The 22,148-nt window shown below is 62.0% G+C and overlaps 3 protein-coding genes across 10 annotated transcripts; 1 reads left to right on the forward strand and 2 right to left on the reverse strand.

The window, feature by feature from the left end:
* Positions 1 to 12,980: 12,980 nt before the first annotated feature.
* On the reverse strand, positions 12,981 to 14,677 carry CATSPERQ (catsper channel auxiliary subunit theta). The gene is made up of 5 exons (XM_039846118.1): positions 14,416 to 14,677; positions 14,098 to 14,192; positions 13,795 to 13,990; positions 13,556 to 13,641; positions 12,981 to 13,261 (listed from the first exon to the last, which is right to left on the reverse strand). The coding sequence occupies exons 1-5, from the start codon at positions 14,612 to 14,614 to the stop codon at positions 13,076 to 13,078; spliced, it is 762 nt and encodes a 253-aa protein (XP_039702052.1). The 5' UTR covers positions 14,615 to 14,677; the 3' UTR covers positions 12,981 to 13,075.
* Positions 14,678 to 14,807: 130 nt separating this feature from the next.
* FBXL6 (F-box and leucine rich repeat protein 6) lies at positions 14,808 to 18,250 on the reverse strand. 6 transcript variants are annotated; one of them, XM_039846107.1, is made up of 9 exons: positions 17,799 to 18,248; positions 17,372 to 17,533; positions 17,148 to 17,211; positions 16,733 to 16,864; positions 16,551 to 16,658; positions 16,353 to 16,466; positions 16,053 to 16,284; positions 15,726 to 15,967; positions 14,948 to 15,439 (listed from the first exon to the last, which is right to left on the reverse strand). In XM_039846107.1, exons 1-9 carry the CDS (start codon positions 18,203 to 18,205, stop codon positions 14,963 to 14,965), a joined length of 1,938 nt encoding a protein of 645 aa, XP_039702041.1. In that variant the 5' UTR covers positions 18,206 to 18,248; the 3' UTR covers positions 14,948 to 14,962. The 6 variants fall into 6 exon arrangements, with proteins under 6 accessions (XP_039702044.1, XP_039702041.1, XP_039702047.1 ...); XM_039846113.1 differs by having other exon boundaries at positions 17,627 to 17,942; XM_039846111.1 differs by having other exon boundaries at positions 15,217 to 15,439; positions 15,721 to 15,967; positions 17,799 to 18,245.
* A 37-nt stretch (positions 18,251 to 18,287) lies between these two features.
* Positions 18,288 to 20,957, forward strand: SLC52A2 (solute carrier family 52 member 2). 3 transcript variants are annotated; one of them, XM_039846115.1, is made up of 5 exons: positions 18,288 to 18,666; positions 18,971 to 19,212; positions 19,300 to 20,179; positions 20,276 to 20,399; positions 20,763 to 20,957. In XM_039846115.1, exons 2-5 carry the CDS (start codon positions 19,083 to 19,085, stop codon positions 20,937 to 20,939), a joined length of 1,311 nt encoding a protein of 436 aa, XP_039702049.1. In that variant the 5' UTR covers positions 18,288 to 18,666; positions 18,971 to 19,082; the 3' UTR covers positions 20,940 to 20,957. The 3 variants fall into 3 exon arrangements, with proteins under 3 accessions (XP_039702049.1, XP_039702050.1, XP_039702048.1); XM_039846116.1 differs by having other exon boundaries at positions 20,478 to 20,905; XM_039846114.1 differs by having other exon boundaries at positions 18,290 to 18,666; positions 20,507 to 20,905.
* The last annotated feature ends 1,191 nt before the right edge of the window (positions 20,958 to 22,148 follow it).

Raw genomic sequence — 22,148 nt, forward strand, 5'->3', positions numbered from 1 at the left:
TCCTCGGGGGAGGGGGTGCGCAGGGAGGGCGGGCCAAGGGAAGGAGGGAGGGACGGGGGCTCCGGGGGCGGGGCTCGGCGCTCGGACAGCTCCTGGGCCCGGCCTCCTGCGCCCGCGACCGCCTCTGCCTACAGCCGGGCCCAGCCTCTGGCTTTTAAAGCCCTGGAGCTGCAGCGGGGGGAGGGGAATAGGATGGCGGAAATGATTGCGCTGGGTCGGGCCCGGCCTGGGTCTCCTGGGAAGGGTCCTGGGGATGCCGCGGCCCCCGCATTGTGAAGTTCCCTCGGGCGGCTCCAGGAACGGAGGCCCAGCGGTCCGCGGCATTGCCGGGCGTTGGGAGAGAGGCGGAAACAGGCCTGGGACCCACGACCCCAGGACTCGGGATCCTTCGGGAAGGAACGCAGGGCGGACCCAGTCTGGTCCGGGCCGTCTAGCTCTCGGGTGGGAAGGCCAGGGATCTGCGGGGCGGGTTGGGGAGGCGGGAGGCGAGAGAACGCTGGGACAGCGGAAGCGCAGTACGGAGGCGCAGCGCGCGCCCTGTGCCGCAGTGTCTCCCCGCCACTGGGTCACCCGGGCTGACCCCGTGCCCGCGGGAGAGGCCTCCCTCCAGGCTGTCTCTCTCCCAAGGGGCGGGTTTCGAGAGCAGCGGCGACGCTGCAAACGGGGCATGGAGGCGGAGAGGGGCTGCCATGCCCTTGCTCCCGAAATACGGCTTCGCCGGTGGTTTTCCGCCCTTCCACGCGGCTGCATCTCTCCCCAGAGGCCCCGCAACCAGGCAGATAACCCTTCCCGCGGCCGCCCGCCCCGAGTTTGCAACCCAATGACGTCAGGCCCAGCGGCCAATGGCGGGGCGCGATAGTGCGGGAGGGTTCCGGGCCGCACAATGGCCGCGAGCGGGGACATATGTCCCCAATTAGGGCCTGGCGCCGCCATTGTCCCTTCCCCCGCCCCCACCCGGTATTTCGGGTCTCTGCTCTCGAAGCGCGCCCCCACGCGGCCCGCTGTCGCCCGGGACCAAGGTCGCGGGACTGGTTCCGGGGAGTGTCCCGGAGCGGCCGAGCCGGGAGCGCGTGCAAAGCGGGGGCGCGCGCGCATCCGTCTCTGCACGCGGTGACCTTGTGCGGGGCTGCACGGCGGGCCCGCGGACAGCGCCTGGAAGCGCGCGGCGGGCGGGCCACACTGGGCGCGCGTGCGGGGGCGTGCCGGGAGTGCTGAGCTCAGCACCCCGCCGCCGCCTGCCGGAAGCCCGACTTCCTCCCGCATCTCCGCCCAGGAGCCGTGCGAGGGTGGGAGTGAGCGAGCCGGCTCGGGGCGGGGACGCGGCGGAGACCACAGGCCCGCTTTGTGCCAGAGGCCCCGGTCGTGGCAGCAGCGGGATATTCATCTTGCGTGGCAGTTGCTCCCGAGGGGAGCCGGCGGGGCGCGGCCACCCCCTTATCGCAGAGCCGCAGCCGGCGAGGCCCGCAGTGGGGGCGGGGAAGGGGATCCCCCTCCGCCGAGCCGCTCGTCCCTGCTCCCTCCCAGGGGGTCCCGAGCTGAGGCGCAGCCGGAGACTCGGGGGCCAATTAGCATTTTGATTGCGGGACTGGGGGGCCCATCTGGACCGAAGCCTAATTACTGGGCGAACCCTCCAGGCGTCGGTGGGATGTGCCAGGCGCGGCCCCTTCACCCTGTGCTCCCTGCCTCCTCCCGGACAAGCCGCCCCCGTCTCTGCTTCCTGATTGCATCCTGTCTGCCTCCGTTAGTCCAAGTCACCTTGTTGCTCTTCAGTCCCAGTCACCTTGTCCTTGTGCTTTAATTCCTCCGGCTCCTCCCCTCATTCTTCCACTCCCCTACCCTACCCTTCTGTCGTCGTCTTTTGTCCCCGCTTCTTCACCTCTCCTGAAATTGCCCTTCTCTCGTCTCTTTTCTCTGTCCGCTCGATGTCCGCGTCCTTGCCTCTCTCTGTCAATTTCCCCGCCCCTTCGACCCCAACCCCCTTGACGGATGGACGAGGCGGCAGAGTGCGGACACATGTGTCCCACGCCCGCTGCTCCCGACGGGACTTTTCCGGCAGCCCTGGTTCTGGCTCGCTTCGGTGAGCTCGCAACCCCTCGGGGCACCCGGCGGGGAGGGGCAGCTGGGCCCAGGCCTTGGCCATCAGTCCGAAGCGGCCTACGAGCGGAGCGCACATGCGTCCGGGGCTAAATTACTTGGGCCTCCTTGCCTTGACACTACCCCCCATCCCAAGGCTCCTGTGCCCCAGTTCTGGGGTCCAGCTAGGAGAGGCTGAGAAAAAGAGGAATTCTCACGCTTTTGGAAAGTTTCAGTCCTCCCGCGGAGGCTATCCTGAGTCCCTCCCACTGAGAGCTGGAGGTGTGGGGGCTTGGCGGCAGGAGAGGAGACTGGGGTCCCCAGGCAGGTCCATTCTGGCCCCCAGCAGCTGCGCGGGTTGAAGAATACTGCAGTGCTCTAGACTTAGGGACTGTGCTTGGCCTCCGCTACCCCCAGCCTCTCGGCCTCAGGGACTCTGTTCCTCAGTCCTGGCTCACGGTGTGGCAGGCCCAGCCCTTTAACCAAGTGAGACCTGAGGGATGGAGTGTTGGTCCTATGTCCCTCTGCCTCCTTCTGCCTCTGGGCGTGCCATCTGCAGCTCTGGGAAGGTCCCATGTTGCTGAAAGGCCAGGCTTTAAGGGGGAGATTCCCAGTGTTGTGTGCCTACCTATGGGCCCTATGGCCACCTTCTCACTACTGCCCTTTGCCCTCATGGGGCTACAGCCCAGCCTAGAGGGTCCACACCTGGACATCTCCCTCCCTGGCTGCCAGGATCCCACCTTGGCTTAGGAGCCTCCTTTGGGCTGGCTATTTGGCACCCCAACACCCCCGGCCTGCTACTGCGGAACGGATGATGGCATGTTTTGCCTTCCTGAAAGCCAGTTGGTGTCCTGGGTGCATAGTGGGTGGCCCGGGACCTGCTGGTTCTGGCTCAACTCTGTTTCCCATCAGTGAGATGGGGCTCAGCGCCCTGTGCAGCTCCTCCCAACCTGCAGCTCAGAATTCAAAACTCACCGCACGCTTGAAGCCTCCCCCTTAGTGCTGGGGCCTTGCCCTCCCAGCCACAGCAGGGTCTGACTGTCTCAGTGCTTCGTCAGTTAACAAGGACTTGGAAATGAGGGTATGTTTGGAGCTGTTTCTGCTTTTACTTTACAAACCTGTAGTGAACACCGGTCTGTGCTCTGCAGGGTTTGTCCAAGGCAGAGGCAGCAGACGCTGGCCTCTGCGCTCCTGGAGCCCACAGTCCAGCCCAGGACACAGATGCTAACCAGAAAGACAAGTGGACCAGGTGATGAGAGCGAGAGGAACAAGACCTGGAGTGGAGATGGCCAGTGGAGGGCTGCTGGGGGAAACAGGCTATGCGAAGATCCTGAGGCCACTAGGGTGTGTGGGGGAAGCCCCAAGCCAGAGAAGGGTGGGCGCATGAGGAGCGGCAGAGACAGACTGAGGCTGGGGAAGAGGAAAGCGGCCAGAGACCAGGCCCGGGAGGTGATTGCTGGTTTCGGGGCCTGCGGCTGAGGAGACGGGATTATGTGTCTTTGAAGAGCAACGGGAGGCCAGCGGGGGTAAGCTGGGGGGGTCAGGTGTATTCGGGTTTGAGCTTTTGCCAGGTGAGCTATGGAGAGAGGTATCTGAGTCAAGGGCATGTGCAAGGGAGAGGTGACAGTGACTGGGGAATCTAAACCAAGTGAGGAGGTGATACAGACACAGTGTGGGGACCCTGAGTGCTGGAGTGAGTGTTTGTGGGAGTGCCAGGAAAGGGGTGATGGGCTGAAGACGGGGTGTTGAAATGCCAGAGTGGGGTAGAGGTGACAGGGTCCAGGGTGTAATTCAGGCAGAGGACGAGGTCACTGGCATGAAGAAGAGGTCAAGGCTGAGGAGCAGGGAGGTGGAGGGTGGTCCACGCGAATGTGAGACCCCCAGGAATTTGGACCTGACACAGCGGTGGGAGAGATGCCCACAGCAGGGGCTGGCCTGAACAGTGGGTGCAGCCTATGGCTCGTGTCAGTTTGGGCTCCTGGGGAGAGGGGGCTCAAGCCACAGCAAGGGACAGGGTGGGTGCCCCACTTCCAGGGGACAAGATGGGCAGAGACAAAGCAGGGAAGCTGGGTTTTTGGAGACAGTGGAGGCCAGGCCTATCGACAAGCTGAAACGTGGGCAGCAGAGGGCGTGTGTAGGCTGAGAGTGACTTGCTCCAGGGCAGGGTTTCAGGAGGGGGCTGTACTCGATAACTAGCAACAAGCAACAGGCTCCCGGAGGGGTTGGTGGGGTCAAGGACTGGAGGCCCACCTGAACCCTGCTGGGGTGGGAACTTCAGCCCCAAGAGAGGAGAGGTTGGGCCACCACGGGACTGAAAATGTCTACTTGAAAGAGACAAGGGAAAACAGAGCAGATATCAAAGTTGCAGGACACATTTGCACTAAATATAACAGCAGATTGACGTTCCGCTTGTAGAGTAACCGGTACGGAGTGAACTTTTACAGAACAGAGATGCCGAGGCCACGGAGGTTAACCAGCAACTGGCACACAAGGAATGAGACCTTCCTAGGGGAGATGTGCAAACTAAATGACAAAATGCAAATTCATGACATTTAGGTTATTTTCTGATTTTTATTCTAGAAAATCTCGGATATGCACAAAAGTGCAGAGAGTCAGCTAGTGACAGGCCCCCAAGTGCCCATCACCACGTGGCATCACCAAAGACCAGCTCGGGCCAGTCTGCTTTCCCAGGTCCCAGACGCCATATCACAAAACACCACTTCTCTCTTGGTAAATGGAGACATGGGAGTCACAGGGGCCTGGAGGTTGTGAGCAGCCGCAGCCTCCCACTCTGAGTCCGCTCTCACGGAGCTGGGGGGCGATCGGACCCTGCCCCTTCTCGCTTTGAGCAAGGTGTCCCCTCGGCCTCCTGTGTGTCTAGTGTCTCCCTCCAGCTGGCTATTGGGCCACCAGAGAGACTAGCAGAACCAAAATGGCCCAGATCCTGCCTCGGTCCAAAGATCCGACTGCCTGACTTGCTCGGACCTTCTGTCTTTTCTTTTTAAGCCTGAGATATAATTTCCGTAATGTAAAATCCCTTAAGTGTAGTGCCCATCAGCTCTAACAAATGCATTTCTTGTAACCCACACCCCATTTAGACACAGGACACTTCCGTTCCCCTACAGGACAGTTCTTGGGAGGGAGGTTTAAAGGAGACGCCCCGCCTCCAAAAAAAGAGAGAGAGAGACCAGAGGGGGAGCAGGAGGGCCAGGAGGGTGACCCCTGGGAGAGGAGAGAGAGGGTGCCCAGCAGATGGAAGGGCCAGCCTGGCCGCCTGGGGGAGCCTCAGAAGCTTGGTGTGGGGTGGCTGGCAACATTGAAATTCCTAAACATGTGGATTTTCCGTGTTCACCCCCCTGACCCCCACAGGGTTGCACACTTTCAACATTGCCCCCCACGTCCTCGGATCATGCCCCCCCAACCCCACACCCGGGTCTCTCCCAGCTCTGTCCCAGAGAGAAGTCCTCACCACGTCCTGTCCACCACCTTCGCTGCCCTCTGGGAGTGGGCCCCTGAGACCCGCTTCCTCCACCCCGACACAACTGGTCACCCGTGTCTACATGCCTCCTTCCCAATCCCCCATACCACTTCTCGGGCTTTTCTTCGTAACACGTTGCCCATATCGCCCTCCAAGAAAGGACTTTGGCCCTGCTGCTCCACGTGGACACCATCAGCGGTCAGAGGCTCCAGCTCACAGCCTTCTAGTGGCGGCTGGCATCCAATGGCTGGTGCATGCGGGACCCCTCTGCTGGTCCAGTCGAACCGCACAGAGCTGACCTGGGAAAGGAGGGGGGAGAGAGGAAAGCAGCTGGGGCTGGCCTTGGCACCCCGCTTCCTCTCTGCACTCCGCAGGGCCGACCGCAGCGGAGAGCCCAGAGTCAGGGTCCACGACCATTCCAGAGGCAGACAGCAGGCTGGGGTGGCCTTGCTCAGCACCCAGCTGCAGCAGGGACCCATCAGTGCTGCAGGTGGAGCACAGGGGTCCCGGGCACGAGGGGAAGGGCCGGTCGTTAGAGCTCTCACCAGTGAGCTGGGCTCGCACAGCAGCTGGTGGGCTGCACCAGGCGCTGGGAAGTGTGGCTGTGGGTGCAGCGAGAGTTGTTGTGGGATGCGGGGGGGAGGGGGGAGGCGGGGGGGCGTGGCTGTTGCTCAACTCTGCTGGAGCTCCAGAGAAAGAATGGTCAAGGCCAGAAGAACCCTGAGCGGCATGTACCAAGGGAGGTCCCATCTCTGCGGCCAGAGTGCAGAGAGGGGTGAGGGTCAGGCCCACGACCCAACCGTCAGAGTGGCTGAGCAATAAAGAAACTTTCCAGCACAGAGGGTGGTCACAGCACCCAGACTGACCATCCTACCTGAAACAACCGAACAACTGGACAAAGCACGTGAAGCGGCGGCTCTCAAGGTGTCGATATCAGGCGTGAAGGACAGTGACCCCTGAGAGGGGAGACAGACAAGGTGCTGGGACAGTGACCCAGGCTGTGGCACATGTGGAAAACCCAGGCAGACTCCACAAGATCAGAGATGGAGCTGGTGCGTCTAGAGGGCCAGCGTGGCCAGCGTCCCCAGGACAGAGCTCCAGAGAGAGCGAAGCCCAGAGGCCCGAGGACCTGACGAGGTTCCCCTGTAGCCTTCAGCAGTGTGGAGAGTGGGTTGCAAGCTGACAAGGTCCTTGCATTCTGTGAGGCCAACCAAGATTTGCCCGTCTCCAGGAATCCTCCTAAGAATGGGAAGTAGGAAGAGGTCGGAGAACAATGCGGGTGTGGAAATGCGAAGGGTTATAGCAGGGTGCGGAGGGCAGGGTGACCCTATGGAAATGGAAATGGTTAGAGTAGGATGTGGAAGTTGGGTGGGGATAATCTCATTTTAGCCAGCAAATGTCTGCTCTTACATAAAAGCAACTTGCGAAAATAAAATCGCTCTCTACTCCATCATCAGTGGACGGCGGGCCCCCCGATCCCAGCTGTCTTCTTTCTTTTCTCCATCTCCGCCCCGCCCCCCGCCGTTCCCACTCAGGATTATCTTCCGGGGACGCGCTGGACGTGGCAAGATTCACCACTTGCTGGACGCGGCACAGCAGAAGCAGAGCACTGGTCAGCATGTGAGCATATGGAAAATTCCAGAGTCTGGGGGAAGAGCCACCTGAAAGATGAGAAGGAACAAGCCCCGGGGGACTTCGCCATCCCCAGGTGTCAGCTTGAGCACGTGGAGGGTTTCCTCGCTCAGGGGAAAGCTGGCATGAGACTAAGCTTGGCTCTGAGACCTCCTAGCGAAGCTTAAAGCAGGACCTGAAGGGACCACGCCGTTTCCGAGCTAACTTAAATGGCGCCACCGCAGGGTCCATCTCAGAGGTGCTCAGAGGAGGACACACTATCCAACAATGTACATGGCACATCTGGCCGTGAGTGAAAAAATTACCAGGCGTTCGCAGAGCCAGGAAGAGATCACTCAAAATGAGGAAAATCAGCAGCCAAAGCTGAGCCCAGGTTGACACAGGTGATAGAATCCACAGACAAGGGCCTTCCCACAGCGGCGACTGTTCCAGAAGCCAGAGGAAAGACTGAACGTGCCGAGCAGAGACGTGGGAGGGATGAAAAAAAGACCTACGTTGGACTTCTAGAAACGAAAAATGCAATGCCCGAGGTTGTTTTTCTTTTTCTTTTTTTGAAATCCACGGGATGGAGTGAATGGCAGCTTAGACGCGGCCGAGGATCAGCAGACTTGAAGACGCACAGAAGAAGGGGTGAGCCGTGAGACGGGGAAACACTGAAGGGAGTCACAGCGTCGGTGAGCTGTGCTACGGCTCGAGTGGCCGGACATACCCATAACGGGTCCCCCAAAGGGAGGACGGCTGCGGGGGGGAAAGTGTGGAAATGATGGCCAAAATTTTTCCAGGTTTGATGAAAAGTATAAACGTACGGATCCAAGAAGGTCAACAGCCCCCAAGCACACGCCACAGGACGAAAACCACAGCGAGGCGCACCCTAATCCAGTGATACGGGGGAATATCAAAAGTGGCCAGAGGGAGCTTTTTCCAGCTTGGTCCCGGCAGAATGGCGAGACACGGGTGGTGAGAAGAAGGGCCTTCTGCCATCAGCAAGGTAGTGACCAGAGAATACACCGTCGACATTGACAAGCGCATCCGTGCAGTGGGTTTCGAGGAGTGTGCGCCCCTTGGGCATTTAGAGAGATCTGGAAATTCGCCACGTAGGAGGTGGGGACTCCAGATGTGCTCACTGACACCAGGCTCAACAAGGCCATCTGGGCCAGAGGGATAAGGAATGTCCCGTACCGTGTCCCGGTGTGGTTGTCCAGAAAATGCAACGAGGATGAAGATTCACCAAACAAGTTCTACACGTCAGTCACCTACGTGCCTGTCACCACTTTCGAAAATCTACAGACAGTTAATGTGGATGAGAACTAACTGCTGATTGTTGAATAAAGATACAAAACTGCCTTTGAGGTTTGGTTTCTTGATTCTGGTTGAAATGTAATAATTGTGTGTCTTAAAGTAGTTCCCAGTTATAGAATCACTTGGAAAGCTTTTCCTAAGTACTATGCCTGTGTCCCTCTTCCCCAGCCTCTGGAACTGCTGAATATTTGGACAGGGCCTAAGCAGTTTTAAGTGATTTTGAAGTGTGTGTAGCCTCACTTTAGAATAACTGCTTAGGTAACTAGGACAGTGGAGATACATATGTCAGTGCTTTTACCTGCATGTTTCATTAATTCTAAGATAAACATTTTTCCAGGAAAAAAAAAAAGTGGCGAGAGGGAATAAAAAGCAGCACATGCTATGCACAAAGGAGCAGAGCTAGGATGGGGACGTTTCTCGTGGGAATAAAAGGAGCAAGCAGGTGGTGAGGCAGCAGTCTTTAAAGTGGTGGAAGCAACATATCCGCCTGGAATCCTATGCCCGGTGAAAATACCTTTCCAAAGTTAAATGGACTTTTCAGACATATGAAAGCTGAAAGAGTTTGTCACCAGCTGATCTACACTACAAGAAATCCCAAGGACTTCCTAAAACATATGAGCAGATTCCGCAGAGGCCGGGAGCGGGGGTGGAAGGGCACGGGGAAGGACACGTTGGTGCACAGCTGTGAAGGTGCCACGTGGCATTCAGTGGTCATGTTTCCTTAGTCTCCCGCGGTCTCTGACAGTCTCTCGGCCTTTCCTTCTTTTTCATGACCTTGACCGTTTTGAGCACTGGTCAGTTTTGTAGAATATCCCTCAGTTGGAGTTTGTCTGATGTCGTCTTGTGATTAGCCGGGCTTCTGGATTCCGAGAGACCGCCTCAGAGGTGAGGTGGCCGCACTGCATCGCAGCAGAGGGTCCGTGACGTCCGTGTGACTCACCATTGGTGATGCAGACCTCGGCCACTTGGTTAAGGTGGCGTCTACCAGGTTTTTCTACTGTAAAGTTATTATTTTTCCTCTCTCCATACTCTTCTTTGGAAGAAAGGCATTGAATCCGGACCACACTTAAGGCTTCCCCATATTTTAACAGAAGCGCGTTGAAGATTTTCTGTCCCTGTCTCATTAACGTACACCGTGTGTGTAGGGAGAGAGAACGTGCCTTTTTAGTTCACAGGTCCCTGCACTGAGGCCCCACACAGGTGGGCTCACCCAAGGAAGGACACCTGAGAGACCTCATCTGCACCTGGATCTGACTTCGATGCAAGATCCCGGACTTGAGTCTTGAGCTAAATGCTGTGACGAGATGAGACATTGGGGGTCTTGGGAGAGGCTGAAGGGGGGCTGTGGTGGACTGCTTAGTTTCATGGCTCCGAGGGCCCTCCGGGCGGTCACACACTTGGTCAGACCCCTTCCATCTGACCCTGGGCTTGGCCACCTGACTGGCTTGGCTACTGCAACATCCTGTGAATGATGCCAGCAGAGACTTAATGGGATGGTGGCCCATGGGCGATCGTTTTCTTGTAAATCTCTCGGAAACCAACAGCAACTGCTTAGAAAGTGGCCTTGGAGGATGCGAGCCATCTTGCACATCTGGTCACCTCTGAGCTCCCAGCTGATGCAGCCACACGAGCAAACCCAGCTCTACAGATGGCGTGGAGTGACCCAGCAGAGCCCAGCCCACTCACAGAATGGCGAGGATGAGGGAATCGTTGGCGTTTCCAGCCCTTACGTTCTGGGTGGCCGCTTATGCGGCAACAGAAAACTGAAGCTGCCTGTCCCACACCCCTGGCTCCTGCCCTCCCTCCGTGCCTCCCCAGCTCAGGTCTGCAGCCACAGCTGTCACCACTCTCTCCCACCTTAGACCAACCGTTTGCCTACTCCACAACTGCATCCGAGCACAAAGCTTTGCCAGAGAAAAACAAAAAGCCGTACTAACTGGTCCCTTAAGCTGGTACTGCACACGGCAATGGCTCAGCCACTGCCAGACAATTTCACTGGACCAGTCGTTCCAGTAAGACTTTCGCACCCAGTCTTTTTTCCCTGAAGCTGCCTCGTCTCTACCCCACCCCCTAAAACTAATCACCTTTACTCGCTGCAGTCAGGGGCCCGGCTGCCAGTGTCCGAAAACTCCAAACAACAATAGATGTTTTCCCCTTTCACACAGAGTCCAACACAAGACATGGAGAGTCAGCGGGGCAGCCGCACAGTCATCGAGTTCCTACTCTTCACGGCCCAAGGCAGCTGCTGGAGCTCACCATGGCGCATCCCAGACCACGGGAAGGAGGGACTGGCAGACAGCGAGCCCTCCCTGTCAGGACACTGGAAGTTTCACACACCGATTCTTGTGATTCTTGGATCGCATTGGGCAGGAATTCGTCTCAAGACCCCCTGTGTCTATCTGCAGTGTTGATACCCCTTTAGAAGTTAATAAACCAGAAGACTCCCCTCCGAGAGGCAGTGAGACCTCTGTGCGACCTCTCCACTCCCTCCCTCACCCCCATTCCTGCAGTGCCACTCGGCCCCCTCCCTCGAGGCTGTTCCTGGAGGCCTCCCACCCCGGTGAACCCCCATCCCACTGGACATGGGTCCCCTCCCTCCATGGGCCTGTCCCCTGGCCACCCTCTGTGTGTTGGGTGCCAGGGCTCCATCTTTGGCTTGTCTTTATCCACTGATTGTTAGAGGCCATCAGGGCCTTGGCCTAGGGGGCGCCGCATAGGATGTCGGCTCCACGTCTGCGCTCCCTTCTCTTCCCCTCGTCGCCGGTGCCTCCCTGCCTTCTCGACATCTCCCTTAATTCAGACCTCTGACTCCTCAGTCTCTCCTCCCCAAGATCCCTGACCCCAGCGCGCAGACCCGGAACCGGGACTCACCCTGAACTGCTCTCCGGTTCGTCTGCATCCTGTCAGCATGTCCTGTCTGCTGTGGCCTCACGGTGGGGCTCGGGCCTGCCCCCCAAGTGCCCTTTCTCCCTGCTTGTCTGTCGCCTTCTGCTGGCCCTTCCCTCTCCCTCCCGTGTCACAGTGCATCGCTGCTTCCATTCCCATGGCAGTCTCCTATCGCAAGGACACGGGACAGACGCCAGCCCGCAGGCTCGGTGCTGTCCACCTCCTGTCCCCTCTGCCCAGAGCTCCAGACTGCCAGCTCCTGGTATCGGCTCAAATGCTGCACCACCAGAAAGGTCTTGCCTGACCCCTTTCTGGAGAGGCCCCACCTCCTGACAGCATAGTAGTCAGCTCTTTAGTCTGTGCCCCCCTTACCCCTTCCTGGAGAGCCCCAACCTCGAGATCAGCAGCTCCAGGAGGACAGGAACTTTGCCCGCCTGGGTGAAACCGAGTCCCCAGCCTGAAGCCTTGCTGACTGATCTAAGCAGCCTCCCAAAGCCCAGGCCGGGCACACCCTTCTAGCCCCTGTCCAGAGCTGACAGGCGGCCTAGCCCCGTGGCCCACACTCCATGCTCTGCACACTCCCACCACGTTGTCTCACAGACTGTCCCAGCCCCTTCACTGCTGGGCTCTGCTCACCCTCTTGAGTTTTAAGCCCTCTCCGAAGTAAAAGCTGGGCACGGCCATTCTGGGGACAACTTGGGTCCCATCTTCTGGGGGAAAGGGTCCCTGCCCTTGACCCATGGGTTACAAGTGCTCCCGTGGTTGCCTAAAGCAGATTCAGAGGCAAGGCCCACGAGGTCCGGCCAGCCTCGGGACTAGGCTCTGAGCCACGGTTCCGGGCAGGCCCAGCTCTTGGGGCCCGTGACCTGGGCAGTTGCACGGGGCCCCATGCTCAGAAGGGCCCGCGCTGTTTATGCTCCCGTCACCTCATGGAAATTCTTAATAACTTTTGGACGGGGGGGCCTGGCCAGTCATGTAACTGGCCCTGGTTCCAGGGACACTCAGCTGACACTATACATAAAGACCAGGGTCGCCAGCATGGGCCTGAGGGAAAATGTTGGCCAGGAGAGCCAGATGGACAGTGCCAGGCGCCACTCCTCCTGGGTCCCCATGGCCCCTGCTTTCTCTGCTCCTACGGCAGCTCCCAGCACCCAGAAAGCGGGGACATGCACTGGACGAGGGAACATGGGCTGGGGTCCAGCAAGCACATGGGAGCAAGCACCAGGAACTACCCCCAGCAGGCCTGAACCCTGGCCTGGGCCCCCCCTCCCAGCAACTTTGGGAGTACCAGGTCCAGGAAGCACCCTCAGGTGCAAGGCTTGACCCATGGATGTGCCCTAGCCCACTGCTGATTGGACTGCAAACAGGCACCTGAACCAGACTGGGCCAATCAGCTTCTGAATCCTGGATTCCATTCATCCGTCAGCTCTTCTGAGCCCAGGTAGGACCAGTTCAGTACCGCTGGCCGAGTGGCAGTGTGTCCCATACCTGTCTCATGATGGGTCTAACCTCCTGGCCCTCGCTCCCACTGCCACCCCATCTTCACCCCGAGGCCCAGGGAGGTGTGCACAGCGGGAGCCCTCCCCCACCCTGCAGAGAAGACCATGGCTGGGGAGCAGGCCACTTTACTGAGTAGTGCCAGTGCCCGGGTAGAGCGGGAGGGGAAGGGCGAGCGCAGCCCTGGGGGTGAGGGCTGGGTGGGGTGCGTCACACGTCCAGGTCATACTGAGAGCTGGGTTTGTCGTAGGCTCTGGTCTTGCGCAGGACAATGCCTGGGCTGAAGGAGGCCTCCAGAGGCCAGTGGCGGACAACGTGCCGGTAGGACGTGGACAGGCAGTCGAAGTAGTTAATGTTGAGCTTCCAGGCAAGGTGACGGCCCAGGAATTCCATTTGCTGTGGGAGCCGCTGGCAGTCAGCTCTCGCCCACACTGGGGACCCAGCGGAGGCTCCGCTGCCCGGCATGGGAAGGAGGCCCCGCCCCTTGCCAGACTACATCTCTCTTGCCAGTCAGCTCCCGGGCCCTCTCTGCCCGCTCCAGCGCACAGGCCGGGCAGAGGACCGCGCTGTGTTCACCCTGTGCCTGTGACATAGCCCCACCCTAACACCCGGAGTAGTGGTCAACATCGAGTTGAACTGAGGAGGGGAGAGGAGCGAGTCTGAGCCGGGGCAGGTCGGGGCGGGACCCACCTCGTAGCGCTCTGACAGCTTCACCAGCACCAGCGGCTCCAGCTTGTGGCCGCACAGAACCAGCTGGAAGAAGCACTTTCCGTAGGCTGGCGAGGGGCACGCGGCTCAGCTTGGGGGCTCCGGGGCGGGGCTCCGGGGCGGGGCAGTGGGGCTGACGTGCCCGCCCCTAAGCGGCTTCCCCTCCCGTGCGCACCCTCACCCTCTCCCTCACTTCACCCGCCGCCCGCCCCGTGCGTCACCGTCGAAGCTGCGCGCCAGGCGCACGTAGACCAGGTGCATGGGGCCCTGACACACGGTGCGGCCCTGGATGGAGAAGTGATATATGCCGCGGGTGTGGTTCAGGACCAGGCGGCGCCGCGGCAGGGACGAGATCATGATCCACAGGCCGACGCCCACGCCGTATGCGGGGATGCCCCAAGTCTCCTGTTTCTGCACCTGTGGGCGCCGCCAGGCCCTTCTGAGCGGGCTTGGGCGGGGCGCCGAGAGGCAGGTCCGGCCCCCAGGGGAGGTAGACCGTGGGGGGCGGGCCCAGGAGCTCAGACCTGGCCCACGAGGCCGAAGCTGACGAGGAAGAGGCAGACGACGAAGAGCAGCGTCCCCTTCCACAGCGTGTCCAGGTAGTACTCGAGCACGAAAACTGGGGACGGCGCGGCGGGGCCGCGTGAGGATAGGCGGCCCCTGCTCGCAGCCGGCGGTGACAGTGCCAGGGCTCCAGCCTGGAACAGCCCGCCCCACGCAGGGCTCGCGGCCGCAGTCAGCGTCCTGCCTGCAGTTCCTGCGCTGGCACCTGGCGCAGGTCGGCCCCGCCCCGCCCCCGCCCCGCCCCCGGGTCTCCGTCCCGCGCCGCCAGCCGCGCGCACCGTTGGGCTGCTGCTGCACGAAGGGGTAGAAGCTGTTGTTCTTTAGGCACTTGGCTAGGTGGCGCTCGGTGCAAAAAATTCCTAGGGCCCAGAGCTGGAAGCGCTTGCCGCCGGAAGTCGTGGGCAGGCTGCTGACCCGCCCCTTGGAGGCCGGGGCCTGAGCCTGGGTCAGGCACAGGCGGGCAGCTGGCGGGCTCATCTGCCATGAGCCACCGCCCACAGTCACCCTCCTACCTGGGATAAGAAAGTTTCCAGGGCTGCGGTCCAGGAAGGAGCTGGAGCTCAGGCGTCAGGCGGGAGAGCAATGCCAGGTGGAGGTCGAAGCTAGGCTGCGCCCGCGTTCTAGAAGCTCTGAGCGGCGGGTTCTAGAAGGGGCCGTACTGTTGGCTACCACTTCTCCAGAGAGACCCTGGCCAGGCCTTTGTGTTGGGTGTGCACTTCCCTGCTGGTCCCCACCACACGCCACTCGCAGGAGGCCCGGCGGGTTCAAGTCCTCACCTGAAGGGCCGGATGGCGGAACATCCAGACCTCAGATGGAGAGAAACCTTTAGGCACCCCCACACCAGACCCACGGCTGAGCGCCCCCTGGCGCCTGTGTCTGGGCCACAGCCTCACATACAACCACAGCTTGCCTCTGTCCCTGAGGGTGGGACACATGCGGCCCGAGATTCCAGCCTGGCAGTGTGCAGGCAAAGCTCACCAGCCACAGGAGGACTCGGGCAGACCACCCCCCAGAAAAACATGGGCTCCGGGCCAGCTCTAGCCCTGTTCCCCCACCACAATCCCAAGGAACACACAGAGTTCTTAGGAAAGTTTTATTGTAACAAAAAGCGCCAACATCCAAAACTGGGAGAGGGGGCAGGGTGGGGCTGCCTAGCTGGGAGAGGCGGGGCAGGTGAGCAGCTGCTCCAGGCACCACTGGACCTCCTCCGGGCCCCGGTAGGCCCGCTTTAGGCCCCGGGGAAGGCAGCGGCAGGATTCCAGGTTGAGGTACAGCAAGCCTGGGCAGCTGCTGATCACAGAGCTGTGGGAGCAGGGTAGGCGCAAGGCATTGAGCAACTGGCTCCCAGAACACTCTGGCCCCTGTAGGGCTGGGCCAGGCTGGGGAATCCTCTCTACCCATGCACAACTGGCTCTGCCACCCAAGCCACCAAGACCCAACCAGTACCCCTCAGTCCCCAAGGCAGAGCCCAAGCAAGGGTCCGGCCAGTGTGCGCTCTCCTTTCAGGCCCCTGGAACCAGCAGGCCAGGCAGGATGGGGGGCAAGCCGTACTGGCTCCGAGGGAATGAGGGAGGGGTGCTGACCTCACCGTGCTTGCTGTGACCCGGGTGCCCCTGAGGTTGAGGGAGCACAGGGCTGGGTGTGAGCCGCCAGGCGTCCCTGAGAAGGCAGCAAGGGCCTGCTCCAAATCCTTCTCGCTGAAGCCCTGGCCACTTAAGTCCAGCTCTCGCAGAGTGTGGCACCATTTCCAGGTCAACAGCGAGCTGCCCTCCTTAGCTAGAGTCAGGCGGTCCGATGTGCCATACAGGCCCAGGTGAAGCTGCCGCAGCTCTGGAGGTGAGAGGGATGGGTATGAGCTGCGGGTGGGCAAGGGTCCCCACACTGCACCTGCCTAGCCACCCCCCAGAGAGCTGACCCTGACATGGCAGATCATGTAGGCCCGCAGGTGTGATTCGGGCACAGCCACGAAGATCCAGCAGGCGCAGGTTAGGGGAGCCTCGGAGCAGGCGGCTGAGGGCTTCATCGCTCACGAAGCTGCAGGTGGAGCCGGCGAGGCAGAGCTCCTGCAGGCTGGGGAAGCCTGGACCGGGGGTCACCGCTCGCCCAGAAGGTTTGGGCAGCCACATCAGGTTCAGCAGCCGCAGCACCTGGGGGCAAGGCCCAGGCTGCAGATGGGGAGGTGGGGGACAGGCGTGTGTGGGGGAGCGTCAGGTACCTGCAGCTGGGGGCAGCCTTTCTGCAAGGCCTCCACAGGCAGCTGGAGGGGAGTGCTGTAGCGGCTGATGCCTGTGCTCACTTCGAGGACCTGCAGCTGGGGGCAGCAGCTGCCCTGTGGTGGTGGGGGCGAGCATGGTTAGTGGCCTGGCAATCCCTTGCTCAGCATCCACACTGCTCCTGCCTGTCACCCACCTACCAGCAGTGCGCCCAGGATGGCCGCTGTCTGGGGGCTGTAGGTCAGCCACAGCTTGCGCATTCGGGGCCCCACCTCCTCCAGGAAGCTGACCACGGCCGTCGACTCCACCTGGGGACCCAGCACAGGGGTACCTGTCACCTTGGCCTGGGCTGCTTCAGGGCCCTTGGGGATACAAGGCTCACCATGGAGTGCTGTACGTCCAGGCTGTGGAGCTGGGGGCAGGCTCTGGCAAGCATGGTCAGAGTGTCAGGGGTCACGCCATGGCAATCGGAAAGCTTGAGGAAGGTGAGCCGAGGACAGGACTCGCTCACCAGCTGTAGAAGACAGAGGGCCAGCAGGATTGAGGGAGACACAGGGGCAAGAAACCAGTGGCTGGTGCCACTGTCCTGCTTCAGCTATGACCTTTCTACCCTTGCTAGGCTAACCTAGGTGCTCCTACTGCTGACACCTCCATGCTGGAGGAGACAACAGGACAGGAAAACCAGGCAGGTATCCCCATGGGACAGCGCTGGGCCCCATGGTACCTGACTCACTCCCTGAGTACTGGGCAACCCCAGAGTGTCACAGCTGGTGTGCAGGGCAGCCTGGTGCTCTCACCTTCAACACGGGGTGTAACTGGGACTTCCAGTGGATGAGGATCAGCTTCTGGAGCTGTGAGAACCTGGGCGGAGGCGGAGGCAGAGCTGCGTAGTGTTCCCAGCTGCCTCTGCCGCGGTGTCCTCTCCGCCCACCAGCTTGGCGTAGGGAGACAGGAAGGGGCCTGGGGCTTTCCACACGACACAGGTGAAGTGAGAGAATAGGGAGCAGAGAGCACGCCTCACCGGCTGGGCATCAGCCACTCCAGGGAAGCAAGGAGCTTCTTCTCCGCCTTGGCCCCGCCTTTGGTGGAGCGGCCGCCAGCCAGTGGGGGCGACAGGGTCACGGTGTGCCAGAGAGCAGGCTGGGAGGCGGCCTCGTGCCACCGACGGCACACGCGTGCAGCCCTGGAAGAAAATCTCTGCTGAAGGGCCAGTCCTTTCGTGACCGATAAGATAACCCCCACGCCCGCCGCGCCATCTCTTAAACGCTGCGGACACCTGAGCTCAAAGCCAGGCCCCTGGGGCTCGAACGGGACCCCCTGAGAGACCGCCCTCTGGCGCAAAGGTGTACGGGCTCAGACACTTTCGTCCTCTGTCCTGCCTTTGCCACTCGCTGGGTGGCGACAGGTCAGCCTGAGCCATTCCGCGGCGCCCGATGGGCCCGGGGTACCTGCCGAGGAAGGGCATGGGCCCATCGGCCGCCACCAGCAGCCCGAAAATCTGCAGTAGGATTTCCAAGGGGATGCGGTCGCCCCAGCCCGGGTCGGGTCCCTGCTGCGGCGCGGGTGCGGCTGCGACTGCGGGTCTGGGCCTGGCCTTGGCCGCCACGGCGCGGGCCCCAGGGAGCGGCAGCCGCTGAGCGCGGCGGGCGGCGCGCCTGTGGGCGCGGGCGCGGGCGCGGACGGGCCCCGGGCCGGGCAGCACGAGCAGCATGCTGTCCGACTGCAGCAGGTGGTACCCGGAGCCGCTGGGCGCCAGCCGATCCCACCACCAGTCCTCGGCCGACCGGGCGCCCGCCCCTGCCGGGGGCGCGCCTCGGACTCGGCGCCGGGCCCGCCGGGCCCCGCCGGGAGCCATAGCCACGGGTCGCGATCCAGGGGCCGCCCCAGGGGAGCGGAAGGGGCGTGGCCGGCGGGCGGGACGCGACCTCACCCCGCTGCCTGGACACTCGGTTTCCGGGGCGGGACTTCCGGCGAAAGGACCCGGCCCTCGGCTTCGCGGACTCCCGGCCCGTGAGTTTTAGTCCCTGCCGTGTCCCGGCCACACTTCTGTCCCGACCGGCTCTCAGCTGAGGCCGCCACGCTGGGCTGGTGGCGGCGCCATCTCAGACTCCTGAGACGGCCAGGCGGCCTCCGGGTCGTGGAGCACGCGGACGCTGGACCGGGAGGCGCTGGCACCTGGGCGGCTCTCCGCCGCCCACCTGACGCAGCGAGGGCGGCGCCCGCTGTGGCCACATCCCCTCAGGGCCCCACTCGGCTCCGGCCGCCCTGGGTCTCGCAGAAGCGCGGGACTCCCGGGCGAGCACGGAAGCCGCAGAGGTATGCGTGGCGCCGGAGAGGTGCCCCTGTCCCAGGGTCTTTGTCCTCGTGCCCGTTTGGGGGTAAGGGTGGTGGTGGTCTCGGCAACTCAGACCCAAAGTTAGCTCCCTCTTACATCATCCTCCCCCGGGGCCGGCCCCTTTGTCCCGGTCCCGACACCAGCGGCGAGTGCGACTTGTTGAGTTTCGGCGCGTCCTCCTCCCGACCCCGGCATCCTCCACCTTCCCTGGTCTCGGCGGTCTGTCGCTCTTCTGACTCCTGCGTCTCTTCGTTGTGACCTCGCAAGCCGGTCTGTTTCTTGTAGGCGAGAAGTCTTCGATTTCCGGAAGAGCAGAGCGCCGTCTTCGGGCCTAGACCGGGAAAGAGGAGCTTGGCCGTGAACTGGGCCCTGTCCTGGAGGGCCCAGCCTCGGCCGAATGGCAGCGCCCCCGCTGGGCCGCCTGGTGCTGACCCACCTGCTGGTAGCCCTCTTTGGCATGGGGTCCTGGGCTGCCATTAACGGGATCTGGGTGGAGCTGCCTGTGGTGGTGAAAGACCTTCCCGAGGGTGAGTGGCAGTGTGCGGGGAAGGTGGGCCGCAGCCGCTTGTCCCTTAGCACCCTGCCTCTGATGTGGCCTCCCCCCTTCCCTGCAGGTTGGAGCCTCCCCTCCTATCTCTCTGTGCTTGTGGCACTGGGGAACCTAGGTCTGCTGGTGGTCACCCTGTGGAGACGGCTGGCCCCAGGGAAGGGCGAGCGAGCCCCCATCCAGGTGGTGCAGGCACTGAGTGTGGCGGGCACAGCCCTGCTGGCCCCATTGTGGCACCAGGTGGCAACGGTGGCAGGGCAGAACCACTCCGTGGCCTTCCTGACGCTGACCTTGGTGCTGGCACTGGCTTGCTGCGCCTCAAATGTCACTTTCCTCCCCTTCCTGAGCCACCTGCCACCTCCCTTCTTGCGGTCCTTCTTTCTGGGCCAGGGCCTGAGCGCCCTGCTGCCCTGCATGCTGGCCCTCGTGCAGGGTGTGGGCCGCCTCGAATGCCCGCCAGCCCCCACCAACGGCACCCCTGGCCCCCCCCACTACTTCCCAGAGCGTTTCCCCGCCAGCACCTTCTTCTGGGCACTGACCGCCCTTCTGGTCACTTCGGCTGCCGCCTTCCAGGGTCTCCTGCTGCTGCTGCCATCGCCGCCACCTGTGCCTACAGGGGTTCCAGGGCCTGGCCTGCAGGCGGGAGCCGCAGGAGTGGAGGAGGAAGGGGAAGAGGAGGAAGAGGCCCTGCCCCTGCAGGAGCCACCAGCCCAGGCAGTGGGCACCACGCCCAGCCCAGACCCTGAGGCCGGTCGGCTGCGCTCTGCTCAAGGAGCCTGCCTGCTGGGCCTGCTGGCCGTCACCAACGCACTGACCAACGGCGTGCTACCTGCCGTGCAGAGCTTCTCCTGCCTGCCCTACGGGCGCCTGGCCTACCACCTGGCAGTGGTGCTGGGCAGCGTCGCCAACCCTCTCGCCTGCTTTCTGGCCCTGGGTGTGCTGTGCAGGTGCGCCAGGACCCTTCAGCCGCTCAGGGGGTGCAGCTTAGGGTTGGGGCCTAGTCCTGGCGCAGCCAGCCCTGAGTTTCTGCTTACCCTCGACAGGTCCCTGGCAGGGCTGGGCGTTCTCTCTCTACTGGGCGTGCTTTTTGGGGCCTACCTGATGACACTGGCAGTTCTGAGCCCCTGCCCACCCCTGGTGGGCACCACTGCAGGGACGACCCTCGTGGTAAGTCCCCTGGGGACACTGAAACAGAGAGGGCGGCAGAGGGGAGGTTTGCATAGAGCAGGAGCATCTCAGTCTCAGCCTACTGCCATGTCTGCATTCCCTGTCAGGTGCTGTCCTGGGTGCTGTGTCTGGGGCTGTTCTCATATGTGAAGGTGGCCGCCAGCTCCCTGCTGCATGGGGGAGGCCGGCCAGCATTGCTCGCGGCTGGTGTGGCCATCCAGCTGGGCTCCCTGCTTGGTGCCGTTGCCATGTTCCCCCCCACCAGCATCTACGCCGTGTTCCGCAGCGGGAAGGACTGTGTGGACTCTTGTGGATCCTAAATCTGGGCAGGTGGGGACCTCACTCCGCCCCATCTCTCTGCAGGCTGGGACTGCCACAGTGTGTGATTGCCCATGGCCATGGGGGGCCCTCCCCATGCGGGGCACGCTCACGTACACCTGCACACTCCACAGGAGGCTCTGGCACTTCGGGGCGGGGGCCACAGCAGGTCCGGAGTCAGGGCCCAACAGGGCCGGGACCTGTGTAGGATTTGCACAGTAAAGCATTTTTATTCCACGAGTCAGAGTTGTTAATCCCAGGAACACTTCCTTGTGGACACAGAGCGACGGTCTGGCTGTTCAGCAGGAGCCGCTTACCACCTCACCGCGCGCCCCCCATCCCCCCTCTCCCCATCCCAGGCTGCTCTCATGGGTCCTGGCGTTATGCCCTCTGAGCCCAGACTCCTATCCCCCACCCCTGAGAACTGCCCGAAGGCCAGCTTCCAAGGCCCAGAGTCTGGGCTTAGCACCCCAGGCCTCGGCACTCGGAGGCACTGTGGTACCCACCCGATGCAGCCTACCCACGGTCTCCAGCCAAATGGGCTGAGCCAGCCGGGCCCAAGGGCCTGGCACAATGGGCTGCCCCTGCTTTGTGACCCGCTTGCTCTGTTCCCTCGGGTATCCTTCGGAGGTGTTACACCAGGGGTTTGTTGCAAGGTCAGGCACAGAAGGGGCTTAGCGAGTGGGACTTAGAAAGGACCAGCTATGAGGCTGCAGCCAGTCTCAGGGCCCCTCTGCTCAAGAGTGTTGCCCTCTCCCCTGAGGCACTGGCCTCCAGTTTCTGGCTCTTGCAGTCACACCCCCAAAGGCCCTGCACCCTGTATTTAGGCAGACATGGCAGCAGCTGCCTTCTCCCTGAACAGCCTGGACCCACCCCCGGGCTTCAGCCGGGGTCTCTGCTCGTTTGCGTCTGTGGGGAGTGGGGCCTCAGCACCAGCCTTGGCCCGGGCCGGACTCTGGTTCTCCCTCAGCGAGGACCGCAGAGAGACCAGCATGAGCATCCGAGCCAGGTGCGAGTGTGCGTGCAGATGCAGGCTGCGGTGGGGCAGGGCATCCCCAGGGGAGGCGGGGCACTAGCCTGTGGTCAGTGTGACGGCCAGGCATTGAGACTGCAGTCTCACAGGAGAGGCCCCGCTTCTGCCAGGGGAGCCCTTGCAGCCACAAGGCCATGGGAGCAGCGGCTCCTGCCCTACTGGCCGGCCCCTTCCACAGATGCCCTGGTGCTTCCGGTCCTTGGCTAGGCCTGTTTTCCACCTCCTTCACCCTGCCCGCTTGGCAGGACCAGCTGAGTACCAGGAGTTCCCAGTGGGAGAGAAGGACCCTTGGGCCTTGGCCTTTGGGACCTCTGGGGCTTCCTGATCTGAGTCCATCAAGCACCAGGTGGGCCGTCTCCCAGGTGGCTCTGATATAGCCCAGCCCTGAGAGCAGGGGC

This window comes from Pteropus medius, unplaced genomic scaffold, assembly GCF_902729225.1.
Source record: "Pteropus medius unplaced genomic scaffold, Ma_sr-lr_union100, whole genome shotgun sequence".
Taxonomy (NCBI): Eukaryota; Metazoa; Chordata; class Mammalia; order Chiroptera; family Pteropodidae; genus Pteropus; species Pteropus medius.

What these genes read in the sequence shown, in the direction of transcription:
- CATSPERQ (XM_039846118.1), bottom strand. Translation starts at nt 14,614, where the DNA reads ATGAGCCCGCCAGCTGCCCGCCTGTGCCTGACCCAGGCTCAGGCCCCG. An exon ending in GCTTCGGCCTCGTGGGCCAG is followed by an intron (nt 13,991 to 14,097) that starts GTCTGAGCTCCT and finishes CGGCGCCCACAG; the next exon opens with GTGCAGAAACAGGAGACTTG. An exon ending in CCTGGCGCGCAGCTTCGACG is followed by an intron (nt 13,642 to 13,794) that starts GTGACGCACGGG and finishes GCCCCTCGCCAG; the next exon opens with CCTACGGAAAGTGCTTCTTC.
- FBXL6 (XM_039846107.1), bottom strand. Translation starts at nt 18,205, where the DNA reads ATGGCTCCCGGCGGGGCCCGGCGGGCCCGGCGCCGAGTCCGAGGCGCG. An exon ending in CCCATGCCCTTCCTCGGCAG is followed by an intron (nt 17,534 to 17,798) that starts GTACCCCGGGCC and finishes ATTTTCTTCCAG; the next exon opens with GGCTGCACGCGTGTGCCGTC. An exon ending in GAGTGGCTGATGCCCAGCCG is followed by an intron (nt 17,212 to 17,371) that starts GTGAGGCGTGCT and finishes GCCTCCGCCCAG; the next exon opens with GTTCTCACAGCTCCAGAAGC.
- SLC52A2 (XM_039846114.1), top strand. Translation starts at nt 19,083, where the DNA reads ATGGCAGCGCCCCCGCTGGGCCGCCTGGTGCTGACCCACCTGCTGGTA. An exon ending in GGTGAAAGACCTTCCCGAGG is followed by an intron (nt 19,213 to 19,299) that starts GTGAGTGGCAGT and finishes CCTTCCCTGCAG; the next exon opens with GTTGGAGCCTCCCCTCCTAT. An exon ending in CTGCAGGGACGACCCTCGTG is followed by an intron (nt 20,400 to 20,506) that starts GTAAGTCCCCTG and finishes ATTCCCTGTCAG; the next exon opens with GTGCTGTCCTGGGTGCTGTG.